The sequence below is a fragment of the Geotrypetes seraphini genome, chromosome 2 (genome assembly GCF_902459505.1).
Source record: "Geotrypetes seraphini chromosome 2, aGeoSer1.1, whole genome shotgun sequence".
Taxonomy (NCBI): Eukaryota; Metazoa; Chordata; class Amphibia; order Gymnophiona; family Dermophiidae; genus Geotrypetes; species Geotrypetes seraphini.
Window position 1 is genome coordinate 196,783,215 of NC_047085.1, and position 19,385 is coordinate 196,802,599.

Sequence of the window (19,385 nt, forward strand, 5' to 3'; positions counted from 1 at the left end):
GCTTCTTGAACCCAGAGCCTTTTGAATGCTTTAGAGTCAACCTTCTTATTAACAGGAGATTGGGCGGGGGTGGGGGGGTTCTCCCACAGTCTCACTTATACTTCCTTCAGGAGTCTATGAACAGACTCTTCCTGGGGAGGGCGGACAGTCAAGGAACTGAAGGATGTCTGAAGTTCCTGCCCTGGATTCCTTCTCCATCTCTAAAAGAAATTAGCCATCTCCCTGATAAAACTCAGTGAATGAGAACTCCTCTAGGGGAGCTTTATGTTTCTCACATGGTGAAGAAGGATATGATGGGAAACTAGTAGACTCTTCCTCTGAGAAGATACCTGGCTTTTTTTAGATGCCAGATGCCCAGGAGCATTCTGATTTTGACTTAGAGAAGTACTCAGCAGAAGACATTAAAGTCTGTTTGCCTCAAATTACTGATCTCTTAGTCAGCCTAGGTCTAGGGCAGGGATCTCAAAGTCCCTCCTTGAGGGCCGCAATCCAGTCGGGTTTTCAGGATTTCCCCAATGAATATGCATAAGATCTATGTGCATGCACTGCTTTCAATGCATATTCATTGGGGAAATCCTGAAAACCTGACTCAATTGCGGCCCTAAAGGAGGGACTTTGAGATCCCTGGTCTAGGGCATCTCCAATGTATCAGAGAAGCTTTCTCTCCTGATGGACTAAAGATAGACACCAGCGCAGTCAGCAACAATTCCAAAGCTCTTTGAGGTTTCTGTATTGATATATCTCTTGCAGGTAGTGAAAGTGTTGAGGATTGGCTGAACCACCTTGAGCCTCTGCATCAATAGCCTTGAAGAAGCAGCTTCATGGTAGTAGAAGTACTCCATAGTTCCTTGAACTCTCTCATAGGTTGTCATCAACAAAAATGGAGGAATTGAAATCAGATTGGCCACATTCTGTTAGCTTCCAATATACTTTAGTTAGGTTACAACTCCAATAACACTGAAGAGGAGCTATCCTCACATCAGAGGCACTTCTAGAGCACCCAGGCACTGCGAGCACAGGTGTTCTTGATCTCAAGTTATACTCCAAAAGAAAGCTCAATGATACTGTGTCCGGGCCTCTGCTTGATGTCTACTATCTTTGCCCGTTAGTGCAGATGAGAACAAAGACAAATTCTTCCTCTTCCCTAGGAGGGAATTCAGCTGACTGATCCCATGACATCTGTTGACACCTGAAGTCAAGGGTGATTTGAAATACTCACGTCAATGCGTTACTAACTGTTCATTGCAGTTCCAGGAACGATGGAGACTGATGCCATCTTCAACTTTGCGATTCTATCTGGGGCCGGTGTTTAAAACTGTTAAAATCTTTTTTGGTCATAGCCTGGCCGGTTCCTGAGGAAGGGGATTTTCATCCTCGAAACGGAGTCCCATTGGACGAGCTTCATCTTGGCTGGCTACTTTTGTGCTACATTGGACAAGCTAAGTACTTCCTGCATTTGATTTTGTTTTTCACCTGTGCCTGCTTGGCTGATTTTGGTTGCTCACTTTCCCCGGATGAGGGGTAGAGACAGTTTTTACAATTTGCTACATTTATTATTATTGATTTTTTACCTTTAGCATGTTGGTTTGTGCACTGGTTTCATTATATTTAACTCACACAAGGTTAGCCCAGGGATGTTTCAGTTAATACCCTTCATTGGGTTATACTTGTGACAGCTGGAGTTCATTCCCCTGTGCAAGCTGTGTGACTGAAGGCTTTCCTTTATCACAATTATTTATTTTATTTATTTCTTTAATGCATTATTGTTTGAGCTGTCTCTCCCCCTCACCCTTTTATACCTTTGGGGCAGAGAGGGGGGATTAGCTTTAGGTTAGGAGAATATCAATAGACCAACTTCAAAATTTGTTTATGCTGCTTTTCATGACCATGGATACCTCTTTTTGACATCTTTGAATAATGAAGACATTAAGAGATCTCATGATTGGGTCTCAGGCACTGTTTGTACCTAGATCAGGTATCCATTAAGGATATAGTCCAGTTACAGAGAACAAAAGAACAATATTATCTGACTCACTGTTAATATAACATTAAACCCTAATGCAGGCACTGGGGTCACCAAAACATGTTGGACTGTTTTTATCATTGGTTTTGAAATCTAGATATATGCATCTGGAACCACCTTTTTTATTCTGATTGACTCTTAATAAAATGACATTTGAGCCTTTTAAGCTGCCATACTGTCCTTTTGTCTACTCCATTCATTTTGCAATGGGTTGCTGCCTGTTTTCCTGTGACTATAGTCTTGTTGCACCTGGAAAACTTCTTAAAGCCTGGGAACATTTTGAGGAGCACGTCCAAAAAAATAGCTGAAGCAAAGTCAAATGACTATGATGAAAAAAGAGTCAACTGGGTGCCCTAGATCTACTGAGGTCAAGCAAGAACTGATGGGAAAAAGAAAAGAAACTTAGAAATGCATGAAAAAAACCAAACCCAACCAAACAACTAAAGTGGCTATCAGGGGGGAAAAAAGACCCTGCACAATAGTGACAAGCCTACACAAATGAAAAAAACTCGTACCGGCAGAAAATACCTCAATAGTTCAAATGGGTGCTATGACAGAAGGTGAGCACATATGCACTGTGAACACTGTCAAAAGTTTTTATAAAGCTGGAGAACTGTGTCTATGAAGGGCTCTGTCAGATGATGTACCTAGATGTGAGAAGATGTCCTTGGAGAATAATCACATCGTCTCACTAAAATGCAAAAATATCCACATGTTGTAAAGGAAACCTTCAGGCTCGGCTCTGCATGGCCCTGTCAAAATCAAATGCAGAGCAGGCTAGGGATTTTTAATGCAAAAACCCTGCTAAAATGTACTGCTTTTAACAGTGCCTGCTAGCAGATGGGGGATGAAAATCTCACATTTCCATTATCTTGGTCAATCTGATGCCCCAAAATTCATAGCCAGAATTTTGATGGATATATGACAAAGAAATTTAAAGCTAGAAAATGAAATTGCAGCTCTGACAGGGGTCAAAAACTAAAAGATGTTCAAAAGGCTAATTAAGTGTAAAATTTTTATTTTCATGAGAAGTGAGAAAACAGCTAACAAATGCAAACTCAAATTTACTTTATTACAAAAAAGCAAAGAGATTTTATAACCAGCAATCAATGCATGTCTGTCTGTGATAACACATGCACAAAGCTCTCATGAGTGGCTTCCTGAGCTGTAGGCTCAGCAGTGATGTCAAAGACAAGAATAGAGAAAGTCACTAGTTAAAAGTGATGCTTCAGAATAGGTCTGTGGCTTCTTGGCAGGACCAAGTAAATGCTCTTTGCTAAAGCTGCTCATGGTATGTTTGCTTTTGGTATAAACTAAGGACGTCTTTCATGATCAACTCTCCTAAGAAGTCTTACTGATTTGAATCTAGGAGTGAATCCTTGGTATACCTAACTGAATCCTTTATTAAGGGTATAATAAAACATTTCACTTGCTCCCTTACTGCTATAGATAAAATTTGTGAGTATAAAAACTAGACATCTGTTTTTAAGTCTAACACTTATTAATCATAGTAAGCCACTTCAATACCAAAATGGAAAAGGCATCAACTTGCTAAGATTGAAGCATTCTTCTTAATTCTACAGCAACTTACTAATAACAACTTTTTGGTACCCAGTATCAAGATTTCCAAGAGCAATACAGTGCACCAATTTCCAGCAGCATTAATAGCAGCAGTGGAAGCACATCTGCATATTTTAACATTACTGTTATTACCTATTTAACATCCATATATGTTGGCAGTAGTGCCACACCACAATTACATTAGTTTACATAAAAATTGCTATATTAGATGTATTTGAACCTATCCAGTCAGTGAAAATTTCATCAGTTTTATTTCATTTGTAGGCCACATCTTCGCAGAAAGTGTCATATGTCATGAAAACATTGTATGGAGAGGCATCATAAGCCTCAATGGTAAGAAGGGTCACTTCAGTGAGCCTCTGTGAAAGTCTGAGATTAGAGATACTGGACTCTGTAATATTTTAATGCAGTCAGCAAAATACAATGCATAGAATTACCACCAATATTCTGAGAGCCATACTCTAAAAGTCTGCCGTAGACCCTGAAATAAAAACACATTTGTAGCTCATTTTAATATTTGTCAAAATAAATTTTCAACTCCATTCTTCAGTACCCCATCTGAATTTGCTCTTCACCTTCTTAGAAGTCATGTATAGCAAAGAGGATGTTTATCCACACAGCCAGTTTTTTTTTTCCTTTTCAGTCCTTAGTTAATAGTTAAAGGGATCATTTTTTTCTTGACTCCATTCCCATCATTGAGTTTCAAGAAATTATTTCCCTTTTGTGTCGGACAATTGCTGGAGGTAAGGTTGTGCCACAGGGGCCCTGGAAGTGAAAACTGAGAAAACACAACCCACAATTATAAGATCATAAATGAAGTGACAAAGCCAAGAACAGCAATAAAATAACACAGATAGAAAAACAGCATAGCATAGTATAAGGACTAATGCTAAAGACTAAATCCAACACCATGCCACTACAGCTTTTATAAACATTGTTTTTCCCTCTGAAATACCAAAACAGTCTAGTGACTACCACTCACTATAGTATACTTCCACATGACATTGCAACATTTCTTTATTTTTCACCCAAAGTTCTCTCTGCTATGTGATATTGCCATTTATACCTAAAATTCCTTAACCTTCTTCAGTACCAGAGGAAGTGAGGGAAAAGGGCAGAGAAAGAACACAAGGAAGAAAATGGGCAATACAATGTAATCTTTTAAAATGTGTTTTTCATAAATCATTTTGAACATATAAGTGCCTTGTAAAAGTCTTCAAACCCTTGCATATTTTTCATGGTCTATATAAAACAATGATGATTCAAAATGTTGTGTGATCGTGGCACCCTCCCCCCTCTTCAAACCCAGCATGCACCCAGAGGGAGAAAAAGCCTCAGACTAATGTAGCAGTATAGAACCAAAAGGTACAAATCAAAACTGCTTTTGATACTTTCACTGGCAAAAAAAACTCTCTCACAGAGCAGCTCAGGTTTAGAAAAGGGCAGTCACCCAGAGGCACGTTCAAGGACTTAGCTGACAAAAGATGACTTGAGCCCCAATGCTGTCACGTCTTCTCCAATCTTCCCAACAAGTGACCTTGTTTCACCAATGTTTGGCTCATCAGGGGAACAAACAATACAGCGCTGGTCTCAGCTTGGCTGCACTTTTCAAGGCTGTATTGTTTGTTCCCCTGATGAGCCAAACATTGGTGAAACAAGGTCACTTGTTGGGAAGATTGAAGCTCAAGTCGTTTTTTGCCATCTAAGTCCTTGAACGTGCCTCCGGGTGACTTTGCCCTTTTCTAAACCTGAGCTGTTCTGTGAGACAGTTTTTTGCCAGTGAAAGTATCAAAAGCAGTGTTGATTTGTTCCTTTTGGTTCTATACTGCTACATTAGTCTGAGGCTTCTTCTCCCTCTTTTTGGGTGCATGCTGGGTTTAAAGAGTGGAGTACCTTGGTGCCACAATCACACATTTTGAATCATTATATGAACATATTATGTGTGTCCTCATATAATTTGTTAACACATTAGTATTCTGTATAAAACAATATAATTCAAACTGCATTAATGTATGCAGTTCCCTGATCTAAATAAAGCAAAGATGTCCACTTGTATATGTTTTGTGAAGACAGAAGGGTATATATTCTCACATCTAGGTGATCCACGGAACCCAGCATGGACAGTCAAAAAGTGTAGTCACTTTAAACTAAGACCGCCTGCACTATGCACGTGCCGGTGCCTTCCGGTACATCGGCTCACCGAACCTGCAGTTCAGCAAGATAACATAGAAGCCAACTAGGAAAGGTGTGTGTGTGTGTGTGGGGGGGGGTGTTGTTAGAATATATGCATGCTGTCCTTGGAGAACACCTGCTAGAAGTGAGTAACTGCTTTCTCAGAGGAATTTCAGCGCTATAGAAATCACAAACAGTAGTAGTAGTAGTAGTTCTCACATTTGGGACTCCCAAGCTGCCAAAATCATGCCTCTGAGAAGAGGGTTATTGACAACTACCATGAGCCTGGCAAAAATAAATGGTTGGACAGTTAAATTGGCATTTAAACAGAGATTCTCCAAACAGTAATAGGATGTGAAGGTATGAATTGAGGACCAGGTGGCTGCTTTACATATAATCTCAATAGGAGTGGAACATATATGGGCTACTGAAGTTGTCATTGCTCGAAAATTTATGTTCAGTGACATGGCTTTCAAGCGTCTGCCCAGCCCAAATATAGGCAAATGAGATACAGTTCACCAGCCATGTGGAGATAGTTCTCTTGATGACAGGAGCTCCAAGTCTGGTAGGATCAAACAACAAGAAAAGTTGAGTGGTAGTTCTGTGAGGTTTGCTCCGATCTAAGTAGTAAGCAAGAGCATGTTTACAATCCAATGTATGGAGTGCTGTTTCACCAGGGTGAGAATGTGGTCTCAGAAAGAAGACAGGTAGAACTATGCACTGGTTGAGATGAAATTCAAGATGACTTTTGGGAGGAACTTGGGATGTGTGCAAAGAACCACCATGTCAAGGCAGAATGTTGTATAGGGTGGATCTGATACAAGTGCTTGAAGTTCACTGACCTGGTGTTTAGATGTAAAAGCTATAAGGAAGACCACTTTCTAAGTGAGATGCTTCAGGGATAAAATTGAAAGTGGTTCAAAGGGAGACTTCATTAGAGTGGAAAACACAACATTAAGGTACCAAGCAATGGAAGGAAGCTTGGCATGGTAAAGGCCTTTCATGAATCTGGAAACTAAAGGATATACAGATATGGTTTTTTGTCCAGTGGTGAATGAAAAGCACTAACTGCACTGAGATGAACTCTGACTGAAGTAGTCTTGAGACCAGAATTGGAAAGGTATAGGAAATAGTCTAGAATCAATGGAAGACGTCAAGTGATCGGATCAAGCAAATAGAAATTACATCAGACTGTGAAGTGAGACCACTTGAAATGATAGCAGTGCTGTGTGGAAGGTTTTCTAGAAGCTTCAATGATGGCTGACAGTGGTGCAGATACTGCGAAAGAAACTACTCGCTAGGAGAGTTACCATTCTGTGAGTGCTAATGAATGTAGATTGGGATGAAGCAGAGAACCTTCGGTCTGTGTCAGCAATGTTGGAAACACTTGGAAGTTGATGGGTTCTTGTACACAGAATTGTTGGAGGAGAGGGAACCATGATTGATGTGACCACGGGAGGTGCTATGAGAATTATGGTGGCTTGTTCTTGGCAAAGCTTAAGAAGAGTTTTCCCGACTAGAAGAATTGGAGATTTCTATAGCACTCTGATTTACCTGAAGCTGGTGGTGGCAGGGGTAGTTTCCATGTTGAATTCTGCCACTGGCACTCCTCTAGCAGCTACTTGAGGAGCAAACATGGCAGCAGGATAAACCACTGAAGAGGTTCCAACCTGCAGATGATACACCAATAATATTATAAAGCAAGTGAATTCAGTAAATGTTCCCCAAAGTTATACACCAGGAAGATTTGTGCTAAACTAATATTCTGCAAAGGGCACCCTGCACAAAGTAACCTTTGCAGAATACTATCATAGAGTGATTTTCACGCCTAATTTTGTGCGCTAGATTTACATCAGCTAAAACCTGGTATAATGTTGGCGCCCAACTTAGAATTAATCCTTATATGAGTAAAAAGGCCTCAGAAACACCTCCTCCACCTTTGATAATAAATTTGTATCTGACAGTAATTACGGTGTAAGACTTTCCTTACTGGTCTTAATTCATATTAACTTTTTATAAATAATTTAATTGGGTTTTCTAAAAATATTTTATTCCATCATCTTCAGTATCCAAAAATGAATATATACTATATTATAGAAATGATGAATTTCATACTTAACTTAAATTCATCTCAACTTTGGTTTGACCTGGGAGCTATCGATCCAACATGTTTCGCAATAAATTTGATTTATCATGGATCCCCCCAGTGCCGCTACCATCATCTGACTCACCCTAACTTTTTAAGTACTTACTTAAATTTAATTTATACTAACTAGGGTAAAAAAATTTTATTAGTTTTAATTTTTAATAATTTATTTAGGTTCATAAAGAAGAAAATTTAAAAAAATGTGTGTATGTTTGCAAGATACTAAATCAAAACAAAACAAGAACAGCCACACTTATCTGATGGCCTATTGCTAGAAACCAACGCTGGTAGGTATTCTTATAAATACCCAACGCTCTATTGTGTCCATAGCGTTTCAGCCACACATTAGCCTTCCTCGGGGGAACTATGAATCATGTTGCTAAGCTTAATGACTCTGTGTTATTTACATGGTTATCACTTTTGGGGATTTTGCCAGGTACCAGGTGACCTGGATTGGCCACCGTGAGGATGGGTTGCTAGGCTAGATGGACCATTGGTCTGACCTTGTAAGGCTATTCTTTTGTCTGTAGCCATGCAATTATGGAATTCTCTTCCTGTAGAAGTAAGGTGAGAACCACATTATATGCATGGATATTAGCGGAGCTCTGGGTTCTGGGCTTTCAGCATTTGCTCACTTCCTTTATTTGGTCAGAAGCTTGAGTGCAGGCTGTCAGTTCTCTCCCCCCCCCCTTTTCTCGGTTCATTAGTTGTTGTGGCCTGAACATGTGGAATTTCAGTCTAATTGGTAACCTGAAGATTTCGGCATGATAGCCGACTGGTGGATTGAGGCACCAAGCTCTCAAGAGCCACGCCATAAGACCAAAGTACTGTGGATTCTCCATGGGGACTGGTCCCTGGCTGAGAAGATAACGATGAAGAGGCAGTCGGAGACCTTCATCCTGCTGAAGACATACTAGGACTGCATACCAAGGTTGGTGGTGCCAGTATGGAGCCACCAGTATAACAAAAATGGGATAGAGTGCAATCCTTTGGATGGGCCCAGCCTACCACGAGCCAAAGAGGGAAGACGTAAAGGAGATTATCGTGTGGCCAACCCTGTGCTTCCTGGTTCCGCCCTTCAACTGAAGAAGCATTTGGCCTTCATGTTCTTGGCTGAAGCCATCAAATCCATCACCGGCCGGCCCTAGCACTGCACAATTAGATCAAATGACCTGTGTGAGAGTGACTATTCCCCCCAGGTCCGGGAACTGTCAACTTATAATATCAGCCTGAATATTTTCCATTCCATTCACATGGGCAACTGAGCTTCCAGTCGCAAGGAGGGCGCTCCTTGTGCCCCGGGGTCTGTGGCATTGTCAGGGAACACTCTTACAGCTTTTCCCTCCAGGGCATCTTCTAGCGCCTTTAAGGCCAGTTGAATGGCTTGGAGTTCCAGACAGTTTATAGACCACTTTTTCTGAAGGGAAGTCCACTGGCCCTGGACCAAGTAGTCCCTGTAATGAGCTCCCAAGTCAAAGAGGCTGGCATCGGTTGAGAGAGTCAACCAGTCTGAGATCCAGAGAGGAATGCCCTTTGACAAAGGATGCAACCTGAAGCCACCATTGTAGGTTGACTGTCTCAACCTCTGTACAAGAGAGCTGCATCTGAAGAGGATGTCGCTGCAGAAACCACCGGGACAGAAAAGAGTCCCGGAGTGGTTAAAATGAGCCCTGGTCCAGGGAACAACTTCCATCATGGCTGCCATGGAACCCAGCAACTGGAGGTAATGCCAAGCAGTTGGAGACTGCATCTCCAAGAGAGAGAGGAGAGAGAATTTGTTTCTGGAGCTTCTGTTTGTGTGGCTCGGGAAGAAAACCTCAATTGCAAGCTGCGTCGAAGAGAATGCCCAGGTACTCCAGACTCTGGGTCAGGGCCAGATGACTCTTTCTGAAGTTGACAATCCAACTCAAACACAGGAGCAGTTCCACTATTCGACGCACAGCCAGTTCACATTTCTCCCTGGATGAGATTCTGATTAGCCAATAATCCAGATAGGGCTTAACTTGAATCCATTTTCCGGAGGTGAGCTGCAACCACCAACTTAATCACCACCATAACCTTGGTGAACATGCAGGGAGGCAGCTGTTGCTAGGCTGAACAGGAGAGCCACAAACAGGAAATGTTGCAGAAGTGCATGGAACCGCCGATAGATAGCTTTATTTATTTGGTTTTATATCCCATCCTCCCAGGAGAGCTCAGAATGGGTTACAAGTCTGCATACATAAACAGAAGGCTCTTCTTTGTTAGGTTTGGATAGGTGAAATCAGAGGGTCAAGGGAAGAGGTGGGTTTTTTATTGCCTTCCTGAAGTTCAGTAGACCTTCTAATGATTTTATGTGGGTAGGTAATTTGTTCCAGAGCCACGGTAGGTAGTGGGAATACAATCTTTTTCATGCGGTCTTCAAGGCAGACGGTGTGTCCCAAGGGTGTGCATAATCATTTTTCTTCTTGCGAGCATAGTGGTTGCCTTACGGTGTACAGTAGTATCTTGCTAGCAATACAGGTATTCAATCTGGCTGGGAGCTTTGAATACCTTCCTCTACTAGCAGGATGAGAAGGAAAGACTAATTTATTTTTCAAAATACAGCTAATATTTATTACAAGAGAGAGAACACTTACTACAGCAGAAGAAAACCTGAAGAAATGAAGAGAATGTATGTGAATGCACAGAACTATACAATGAAGTTATAAGCAATGGGAGAGCAGTCCTATTTTTGTATTGTTGGATGATATGGCCCAGTTGTATGTCTGACCCAATCCTACTTGGCGGGAAGGGGGGTATTATTTCTAAAAAATAAGATTAAAAAGTACTAGGAAACACACCTAAAAAAGGAAATACCCTAAGCAAGTTATTATATCCTCTTGTTGGCTCAAGAAGTAAAGTTCAAAGTGCGAGAGATGAAGATTCTGCTTAAAAATCTACTGTTATTCGATAGGGATGTTCCTGAGGGGAACACTGTTATGCTATGTTTCTGTGAGTGTCTAAATAAAGAATTAAAAAAAAAAATCTGATACAGTAGGAGCTAAAAATCATTCAATAACAGGGAAGAAGAATCATGCATGGATGCATTACATATTAAATAATTTATTAGCCTAATAAAGAGATTTTCACTCTATCAAACTACTCAGCTAGTTTTATTTTAAATAAAACTATTCCACTTAGTTGTATTTTTTCATGGCTTTTACTTGACTCCACAATAAAAAGGTGCATCAACAAAACACAGTGAAAGCCAAAAGATCACTCACCACCAAGCACAGGTCACAGAGATCAAGTTCCTTCTCAACTTCAGTAAGGATATTAGAATCCAGAGTCTCTCCAAACCACACAACATGAGGACGGAGGAGGCCAGTGCAGTTTTTTTTTTGACAGCTGCAGAAACAAAATCAATCAATCAATCAATCACAATAAGGGCACAATCAAAATTCTAGCCAAAAAAAATCTCCAAGTGAAATACAAAGTTCCACCTTTCTCCACAGGGGGCTCAGGTCCTTTAAATACATCAGTGCAGTGAAGAAAATAGTTTTTAATATGGAATAGGACAGCGACTTAAGAGACAAATGCAGCCAAGACATACTAAAAAGAAAAATCCTTATAAGTTTTAGAGGTGAAGGAGTAGTCTAATGGTTAGTGCAGTGGATTGAGAATCGGGTATGATTTCCACTGCAGCTCCTTGCAACTCTGGGAAAGTCACTTAACCCTCCACTAACCAATTATGTGCATACTAGGGACAGAAACTATCTGCATATAAGAAATGAAAATTGCTTTGGTTGTACCACAGAAAGGTGGCACATCAAATCAATGACCCAATGGCATAGTAAAGAGGGGGGCAGACTGCCCAGTCGCTAATTTGGCAGGGTGCCGGCACCTCTCCTCTCCCCCCACCCCAAGTGATGCGATGGGTCTCTGAAAAGTACTCCTCCAGCTACTGCTTCAAATCTTTACCAGCAGCAGGCAGACTGTCCTATGCACTGTAAGCATTAACCCTGTACCTCTCCAACATCATTTCCTGTTTGCAGGAGCAGGAAGTGATGTCAGAAAGAAGGTGCAGCAAAAGGATGTGAAGAGGCATGGGAGTGCGCACTGATTCTCCCATCAGTAAAGCTTCATTTTGGGACTTTAAAGGGATCAAATCCAACTCTCCGTTCTCAAGGAAGAAGCACTCTGAGTTTCTAGATAGGCATGTGTGCTGACTGGTGGTGATAGCCAGGGACCTGACTGGTGGATTTCTGCCTTGTGTATAAACCTGCCAGAGGAGGTTAATGAACTCTGGGGTAAAGGCCTGAGAGGGCATCTCTCCTTGCTCCTCAGGGTGGAGCAAACGCTATTCTTGGGCTGCAAAGCATCTACGCACTTATGGCATGCAGGGCTGCTGTCCTGGGGTTCCAGAACCTGTTTCAAGCCTCCTGATGGAATAGTTTGCCATTCACCAGCCCTAGAGGCCTGTGGAGGTGCCAAGCCTGAAGCTCCTGCCCCTCCATCCCATGCCAAGTGGCGCAAGGGTGCTCTTCAGCTGCCCATCCAGTGATAAGGCACGATATAGGGGTTTTAGGGTCTGAGGACTTCATTCCTACCAATTTTGAGGTAAAAGGAGGTGTTTGAGAGGTTTGAGAACTTGGGAGAAAATAAAATCCAAGATGGCCACCGTGGCAGCATTTTGGTGCCAAAACAGCTTATAAACACTTCAGGGTTGACCAAAAACAGTAACAATAGGATTGGGGAGGGAGAGACACAGCCTGAGCTGCAGAAACAGTCAAAACACAGTTTTTCAGATCCCCCCCCCCCCCCCCCCCCCCGATTTTCCTCATATACTGTTTCAGCCTGTACTCACAGGTCATGTGCTAAGGAAATGGAGCTGCAGCCTGCTTTAGCTCCTTGAAAGTGTAGCTGGATCTGAGGGATTTTCTGCCTCAAGCCACTAGTCAGCTGCCAAGCCAAGATCTTCAGGCTGCCAATTGGACCTTATTCGGACTTAAGTCTCCACTCCCCCTGGGCCGTGGTGAATGTTGAAAGGAGGAGGGCGAAGACAAAACTGCAGCTGGCACCATGAGAGCAACTGAAGGAAGCTATTGATGTCCAACAGCCTGCAATCAAGCTCCTGACCAAGTCAAATGCTGAGGGCCCAGAACTCTGAGCTCCACAAATTTTCATCAGGCTGGCTGCACAGGTCCCCAAAGGATTCACCTCCCAGATGCAGACTAAAGTCTGCTCTCCAAACAGGCATAGCAGTTCCTTGAGCAGCGTAAAAACCGTGAAGAACCAAAAAAACACTGCAAAATAATAAAGAAAGAAAGGGAGCAGATCAGAATGACACCTTCATGCTCGAATGCAAAAGGAAGAACCGGGGAGAAAGAGGAGGAGAATCTAAAAAGCTGTGATGGGGGGGGGGGCGTGGCTTGGAGGCGCAAGCTCCGTACCGACAGACTTTTTGATGTTAAATAAGTCACCCAAAAAAAATATTCTTTTGCTTGAAAAGTGAAATACAAAGGCGTTATGGTTTCGGGGAAACAGACAAAGGCTGATTCAGCTTTTTCGACGACAGGAAGTGTAAAAAGGTCGAAGCCGGAGTCGGCAACCCCTTCAAAGCTACAGTTGCCGAAGGAGAGTGGAGCAGACAGTGATATTATGATCGAGCTTAGAGAAATTAAAAAAATTGTTTTAGATAATGCGAGGAATATACAAGAAGTTAAATAAGAAATATCTACTTCAAATAAAAGAATGGAGATGGTTGAAATCAAGATGGTCAACTGGAAAAAAGAATTGAAGTTACTGAAGCAGAAATATTTCAAGTTAAATCGGATCGGAAAAAGATAGAAATACTTACACAGGACCTGGAAGACTGCTGCAACAGAGAAAGACGAAGTAACTTAAGGGTCCTAGAGCTACTGGAAGGGGTGGATAAAAACAACCCGATTTCCTTTTTATTTTTTTTTCCAAATTCTTTATTGATTTTTCCATCTTACATCAAGTACACAATATTACATCAGTTAAAACTTGTATACATCACTTCCTTCTAATATCTTCTTAAATACATAAATTTATACCCTCCCCACCCATCCTTCCCACAAATATTTTAATCAAAAATATCATATAAATATTATATTCTTATCTATTGATTAAACCTTTAATAGAACTTTATACCCTCCCACCTATGTATAAATATAGTTTCAGTAGAAAATGGTGTCTAATCATTTGCAATAGTTTTCAATGGCCCCCAATCTTTTTAAAATTATTGTAATTCCCTTTTTGTATGGCAATTGTTCTTTCCATTTTGTAAATATGGCACAACAAATTCCACCAGAAGGTATAGTTAAGTCTACTATAATTTTTCCAATTACTGGTGATATGTTGTATGGCGATTCCTGTCATAATCAATAAAAGTTTATTATTGCTTGATGAAATTTGACTTTTTTTGCTCTCATTGACATATCGAACATAATTGTATCATATGATAATGCTACATGGTTTTCTAGTAAACAATTAACTTGAGACCAAATTGATTTCCAAAATGCCATGATACAGGGACAAAAGAATATTAAATGATCTAAAGTCCCTGCTTCCAGATTACAATGCCAGCATCTATTAGACTTAGAGCTATCTAACTTTTGTAATCTAACTGGGGTCCAAAATGCTCTATGTAAAAGGAAAAACCAATTTTGTCTCATAGATGCGGACACTGTACATCTCATTCTCCAAGACCAAATTCGTGGCCATTGAGACGCAGTAATCTGATGCTTTATCTCAATGCTCCAAATGTCCCTGTCCATTTTTAGGTTTTTTATTTACAAATCCATTTATCAATTTATACCACTGTGCGGCCTGGTGCCCAAGAAGTCCGCCTGAAAGCATAAAAACTCCAGACTATACTGATTATTGAGTTTTCCCCATTCAGGGAACCCCTCCTGAATAGTCTGCTTCAGTTGCAACCATCTAAAGCTTTGTGATTTATTAAGACCATATTTATGTTGCAACTGTGAAAAGTCAAGCAGTTTACCATTTGAAATAACATCTCCCAAAATCCGTATACCTGCAATCATCCAATGCTTCCAGATGACCTTAAATCTGCCAATTTGAATCTTGGAGTTTAACCATATAGTTTGATTTGTTGATTTATATATTGGAATAGATGTTAAATTACTAACATATCGCAGAGTTTTCCATGTATCCATAAATATTCTGTTTTCTTTATACAATCTATGCATTTTAATACTAAGAACATGACAAACTTAGAGGAAACATGAGTTGCCATTCCAGCCACAACCAGTCTGGGGTATTATTACTAACTCCAAAAAAATATGATCATGTCACTCCCCTGTTACAAAAAGCACACTGGCTAACAATTTCACATAGAATAATCTATAAAATTACACTATTAACCTTCAAAACTCAAACCAAGACACCAATATTTTTACATCGTTATTTGATACCATATTCCCCAGGCAGATCTTTAAGATCAATAGATCAGCATTTGCTGACCATCCCGTCTCTGAAAATAATAGGCACCAGAAGAGCTACAACTTTTTCAATCATAGCACCCCAACTATGGAACAAGTTACCAATTTATCTGCGTGGTGAAACTTCTTTAGAAAAATTTAAAAGTACATTAAAAAGCCACCTATACAAAGATGCATTTGAGTCATAAACAGGATAACTCTTATCAACAATCTCAGGTTAGAAAGCGTGGCTTGGACGCGAATGACGACGGTTGGGTGAGGAAACAGCTCCGTACAAACAGGCTTAATTTTCAGGAAAAAACTACAAAAAAAAAACAAGATTTTGCATTCTTGTTGTTATAATAAATTAGAGTTTACCTCCTTGATCGAATCGGAGAGATAGAGGTGCCGTTTTGGGTGAGAATCGGGAGATAGAGGTGCCGTTTTTGTTTCTGTTTGTTTCTGAGAGGCGAGGTGTGGAAGGCTGAATCCGTCTCAGCAGCTCTTAGATATTGCCAGGGGAGACTGATTCGAGACGCCGTGGGGCCGAGGCTCCCTTTCCCCTCCTCTTTGGCACGGTCGGAGTTCTGCGGCGTGAAACGCCAGAGGAAAAGTTTCCCGAGGGTGGGGGTTTGCAGGCGGTTGCTCGGTGCATCGCGATCGCGGCCATCTTAGATCGAAAAAAAAAAAAAAAATTTGACAACGTCTGGGACTGCCGGTGAGCTGCTTAGTGACAGGGATAAAAGTTTTGAAATGCCTGATGCCTGTCATATTAAGGAAATAAGATGTTTTAAAGTAACTGTCCTCTGCTGGAGATAAAGCAAGGTCTGCAGTAAAATCTACTGGGCAACGGTTTTTTTTTTTAACTATTTCCTTGCTGCTAACTTCGAAAAAGAAAGTGTGAAGGATAAATATAAATCTCTGCTGTTGTACTTGAAAAGATTCAGATATAGGAGATTGTAGGTTTTTTTTTTTTTTTTTTTCAGCGTTTGGGCTGTGAGAAAAGGACAAATAAAAGGTTTAATGATTTCTGTAACCTGAAAAAAGTGACATTGAGGCAATTGAGAGACGCTGAAATAAATATATTGGATGGAATATTGCTCTCCTCGGTAAAGGCTGCGATTGGGCTTATAAGAGGAGAGCCAGAAAAGAAGGCTACAAAATTTTCAGCGATGAAGCTAGATGTCACAACAAGTTGGTAAATTAATTCTATAAAAGAATAACCAACCATACATAAAAAAAAGATCTACTACTTGAATGTTATTGCCTTCATAGAGACTGAGATAGGGCTTGAAGGAGAAGAAAAAAAAAAAAGACTACTGACATTTTTTCTCACAGCAATAGAACCTAAGACAAATAACTTACAGTTGCTTTAAGAATACTGAGAAGAAAAAAAAAAAAAGGGGGCGTGGCTTGGACGGATGGTTGGATAAACGAATAGCTCCTTATATGCAAATATATTAAAAAGAATTACTACTAAATATTTTAAATTTTAATTTTAAAGAAACTAAAATATATATTGAAATATGACTTCAACTAAACAAAATAAAGCTGACTTGGGAGCTGGAACATCGGGAAGCAATAAGAGGTCGAAACCTGAGCCAGGTACACCCTCTAAAATCCCATTACCAACAGAAAAAAATCTGGATGTTATGGAAGAACTAAGACAAATAAAAGAAATTGTCTTAGATAGTAACAAAAAACTACAAAAAGCAATGGAAGATGCTGCAATCCTAACTAAAAGAGTGGACATTACAGAAAATAGAATTTCAACATTAGAAGATATTACAGAACAATTAAATACAGATATGAATCACAGCAAAATCATATGGAAAGAAATAACAGAGATAAAAAAAAATCTGGAAGACAGCCGGAATCGTGAAAGACGGAATAATTTAAGAATAATCGGATTACCTGAAGGAGTGGAAAAGAATGATCCGATTGCATTTCTTGAAAAATTTCTACCTAAAATACTACCACTGAAATTTAAAACGGAACTGGAAATTGAAAGAGCTCATAGGATTCCAACACAAAGAAATAACACTCAAACAGGTCCAAGAACTTTAATTTTCAAACTTTTAAGACATCAACAAGCAATTGAAATATGCCAAATAGCCAAGGAAATCAAAAATCTTAAATGCCAAGATTCAAAAATATACATTGTCCCGGACTTTGCAAAAGAAACAGCAACAAGAAGAAAACAATTCTTAGACATGAGACCACAACTAAGATCTCTAGGAGCTAGATTCGGGCTCCTCTATCCGGCGATTATGAAGGTTACCATCGCTAACAAAACGCAAAACTTTACAGATCCAAAAAAACTACAGGAATTTATAAATCAACTGGAGCAACCTATGACAATCTAAAGAACATTTAATGGGTTCATACTAAAGAATATTGACCAATTTGTGAAAACTTTGACTTATATGATAATGAATTTCAATAAAAGAACATTGGTTAAATATAAATTGGAACGGAAAGCAATGGAAAAAGAACACACAAGGATCGAATTAAAGACTTAAACAACTTGCAACATTCTCCATGGAAAATAAGAAAAATACAAAAATACAAAAATTCTAGAATTCTACTCAGAATAAATAGAATAAACTTACTGGCAGGAACGAAAATGAATTGAAATACATCTTCGAACTCAAATAATGACGAAGAAAGTTTTTTCAACAAACTTAAAGATGTACTGATTGGATGAGAAATTTTGAAGGCGGAGTAATTGTGAGAAGGGAATTATCCTTCAACCACAGAGAAGATTATAAAAAAGATGAAGTGATTGGTTTGTTATATTTCCGGTTGAAGGTGGTACTTCGGGTTCAATTTTGCGTTTCAGATACATTAAAATGCGTTTCAAATACGATATATATAAAAAGAATATATCTGAAACGCAAAAATTGCCTGAAAAGTTTTTTAAATATATATATCTCAATTTTCATGTTTCATCTTTATAGATAATTGTTCTTTTATTTATTAAGTTGAATTTTAGTACCCACAATTGTTCAACCTGGCAATCCTCTATGGGAGATAAAGAGAGAGTTTTTAGCACAGGACTACACTCTCGTCTGCACAGGCCTCAGATACTTTAAAATTATAGATGTCTGGAGAGTATGCTATTGAGACAGAGCTAACGAGAACACTGATGGGATTGTTGGCTTCTCTTAATTGACAACTCTCTCGTGAATCATAGGAAAATAATGAGCATAAGAGATGGGGGGGATTCCTGTGCTGAAGACTCTTATTACAGTTCTGAGGAAAGAGGCTAAATTAGAATGCTCTTAACATGATAAACTTAATATACCCAGGTATGAAAGTTTTTTAAAGTAAAAATAATATACCACCTGAAAAGAAATGAATTTTAATTGAAATGTTCTAAGATATAAGTAATGTAATATATTCATTCTTATGGATTTAAAGACATACAAATATAGAAAATAATCTTTCAATACATAAGAATGAAAAACTTTTTACTTATTCTTATAATTAATAATAAAATAAGAGAAAATATACAGAAATAGGGGAAAAAATGGTAGTACTTTAGATAATTATTAATAGCCTGTCGGAGTTATCTAAATCTAACCTCAACCTGCGTATCCAAGTTTTCGTAATTAATGAGGGGGGGAAGGGAGGGATAAAAGGGATGGGAGGGAATAAAGGGGAAATATATAAGGTAATCATGGGTGTAAAGGAAAAAAGAGAAATGAAATACTTAAAACATTGGGAAAATATACATAATTTAATATCTGAAAATTTAAAAATAAATGGATATTAAAATTATGTCTTTAAATGTTAACGGTCTAAATCATATGATAAAAAGGAAAAAAGCATTATCATTTTTAAAAAGGCAAGATGCAGATATTTGCCTTATACAAGAGACCCACCTCTCACATATAGAATCTAAAAAGCTAGAAGGAGGCTGGGTCAAACAATGTTTTTTCTCACCAGCTATAGGGAAAAAAGCAGGTGTTGCTATTTTAATTAATAAAAAATGCTCTGCTTCATTCAAACTAAAAGCTTCAGATATTCA

The 19,385-nt window shown here is 39.4% G+C and overlaps 1 protein-coding gene across 3 annotated transcripts in view; it reads right to left on the reverse strand.

The window, feature by feature from the left end:
• Positions 1 to 3,024: 3,024 nt before the first annotated feature.
• The window catches only part of SIRT5 (sirtuin 5), a 57,118-nt gene continuing 40,757 nt past the window's right edge, over positions 3,025 to 19,385 (reverse strand). For all 3 annotated transcript variants that reach the window (XM_033934630.1, XM_033934632.1, XM_033934631.1), the window contains 3 exons: positions 11,168 to 11,291; positions 7,331 to 7,446; positions 3,025 to 4,382 (listed from right to left, as the gene is read on the reverse strand). In XM_033934630.1, the coding sequence (XP_033790521.1) occupies positions 4,307 to 4,382; positions 7,331 to 7,446; positions 11,168 to 11,291 (316 nt within the window). In that variant the 3' untranslated portion in view covers positions 3,025 to 4,306. The remainder of the gene's footprint in view (positions 4,383 to 7,330; positions 7,447 to 11,167; positions 11,292 to 19,385) is intronic.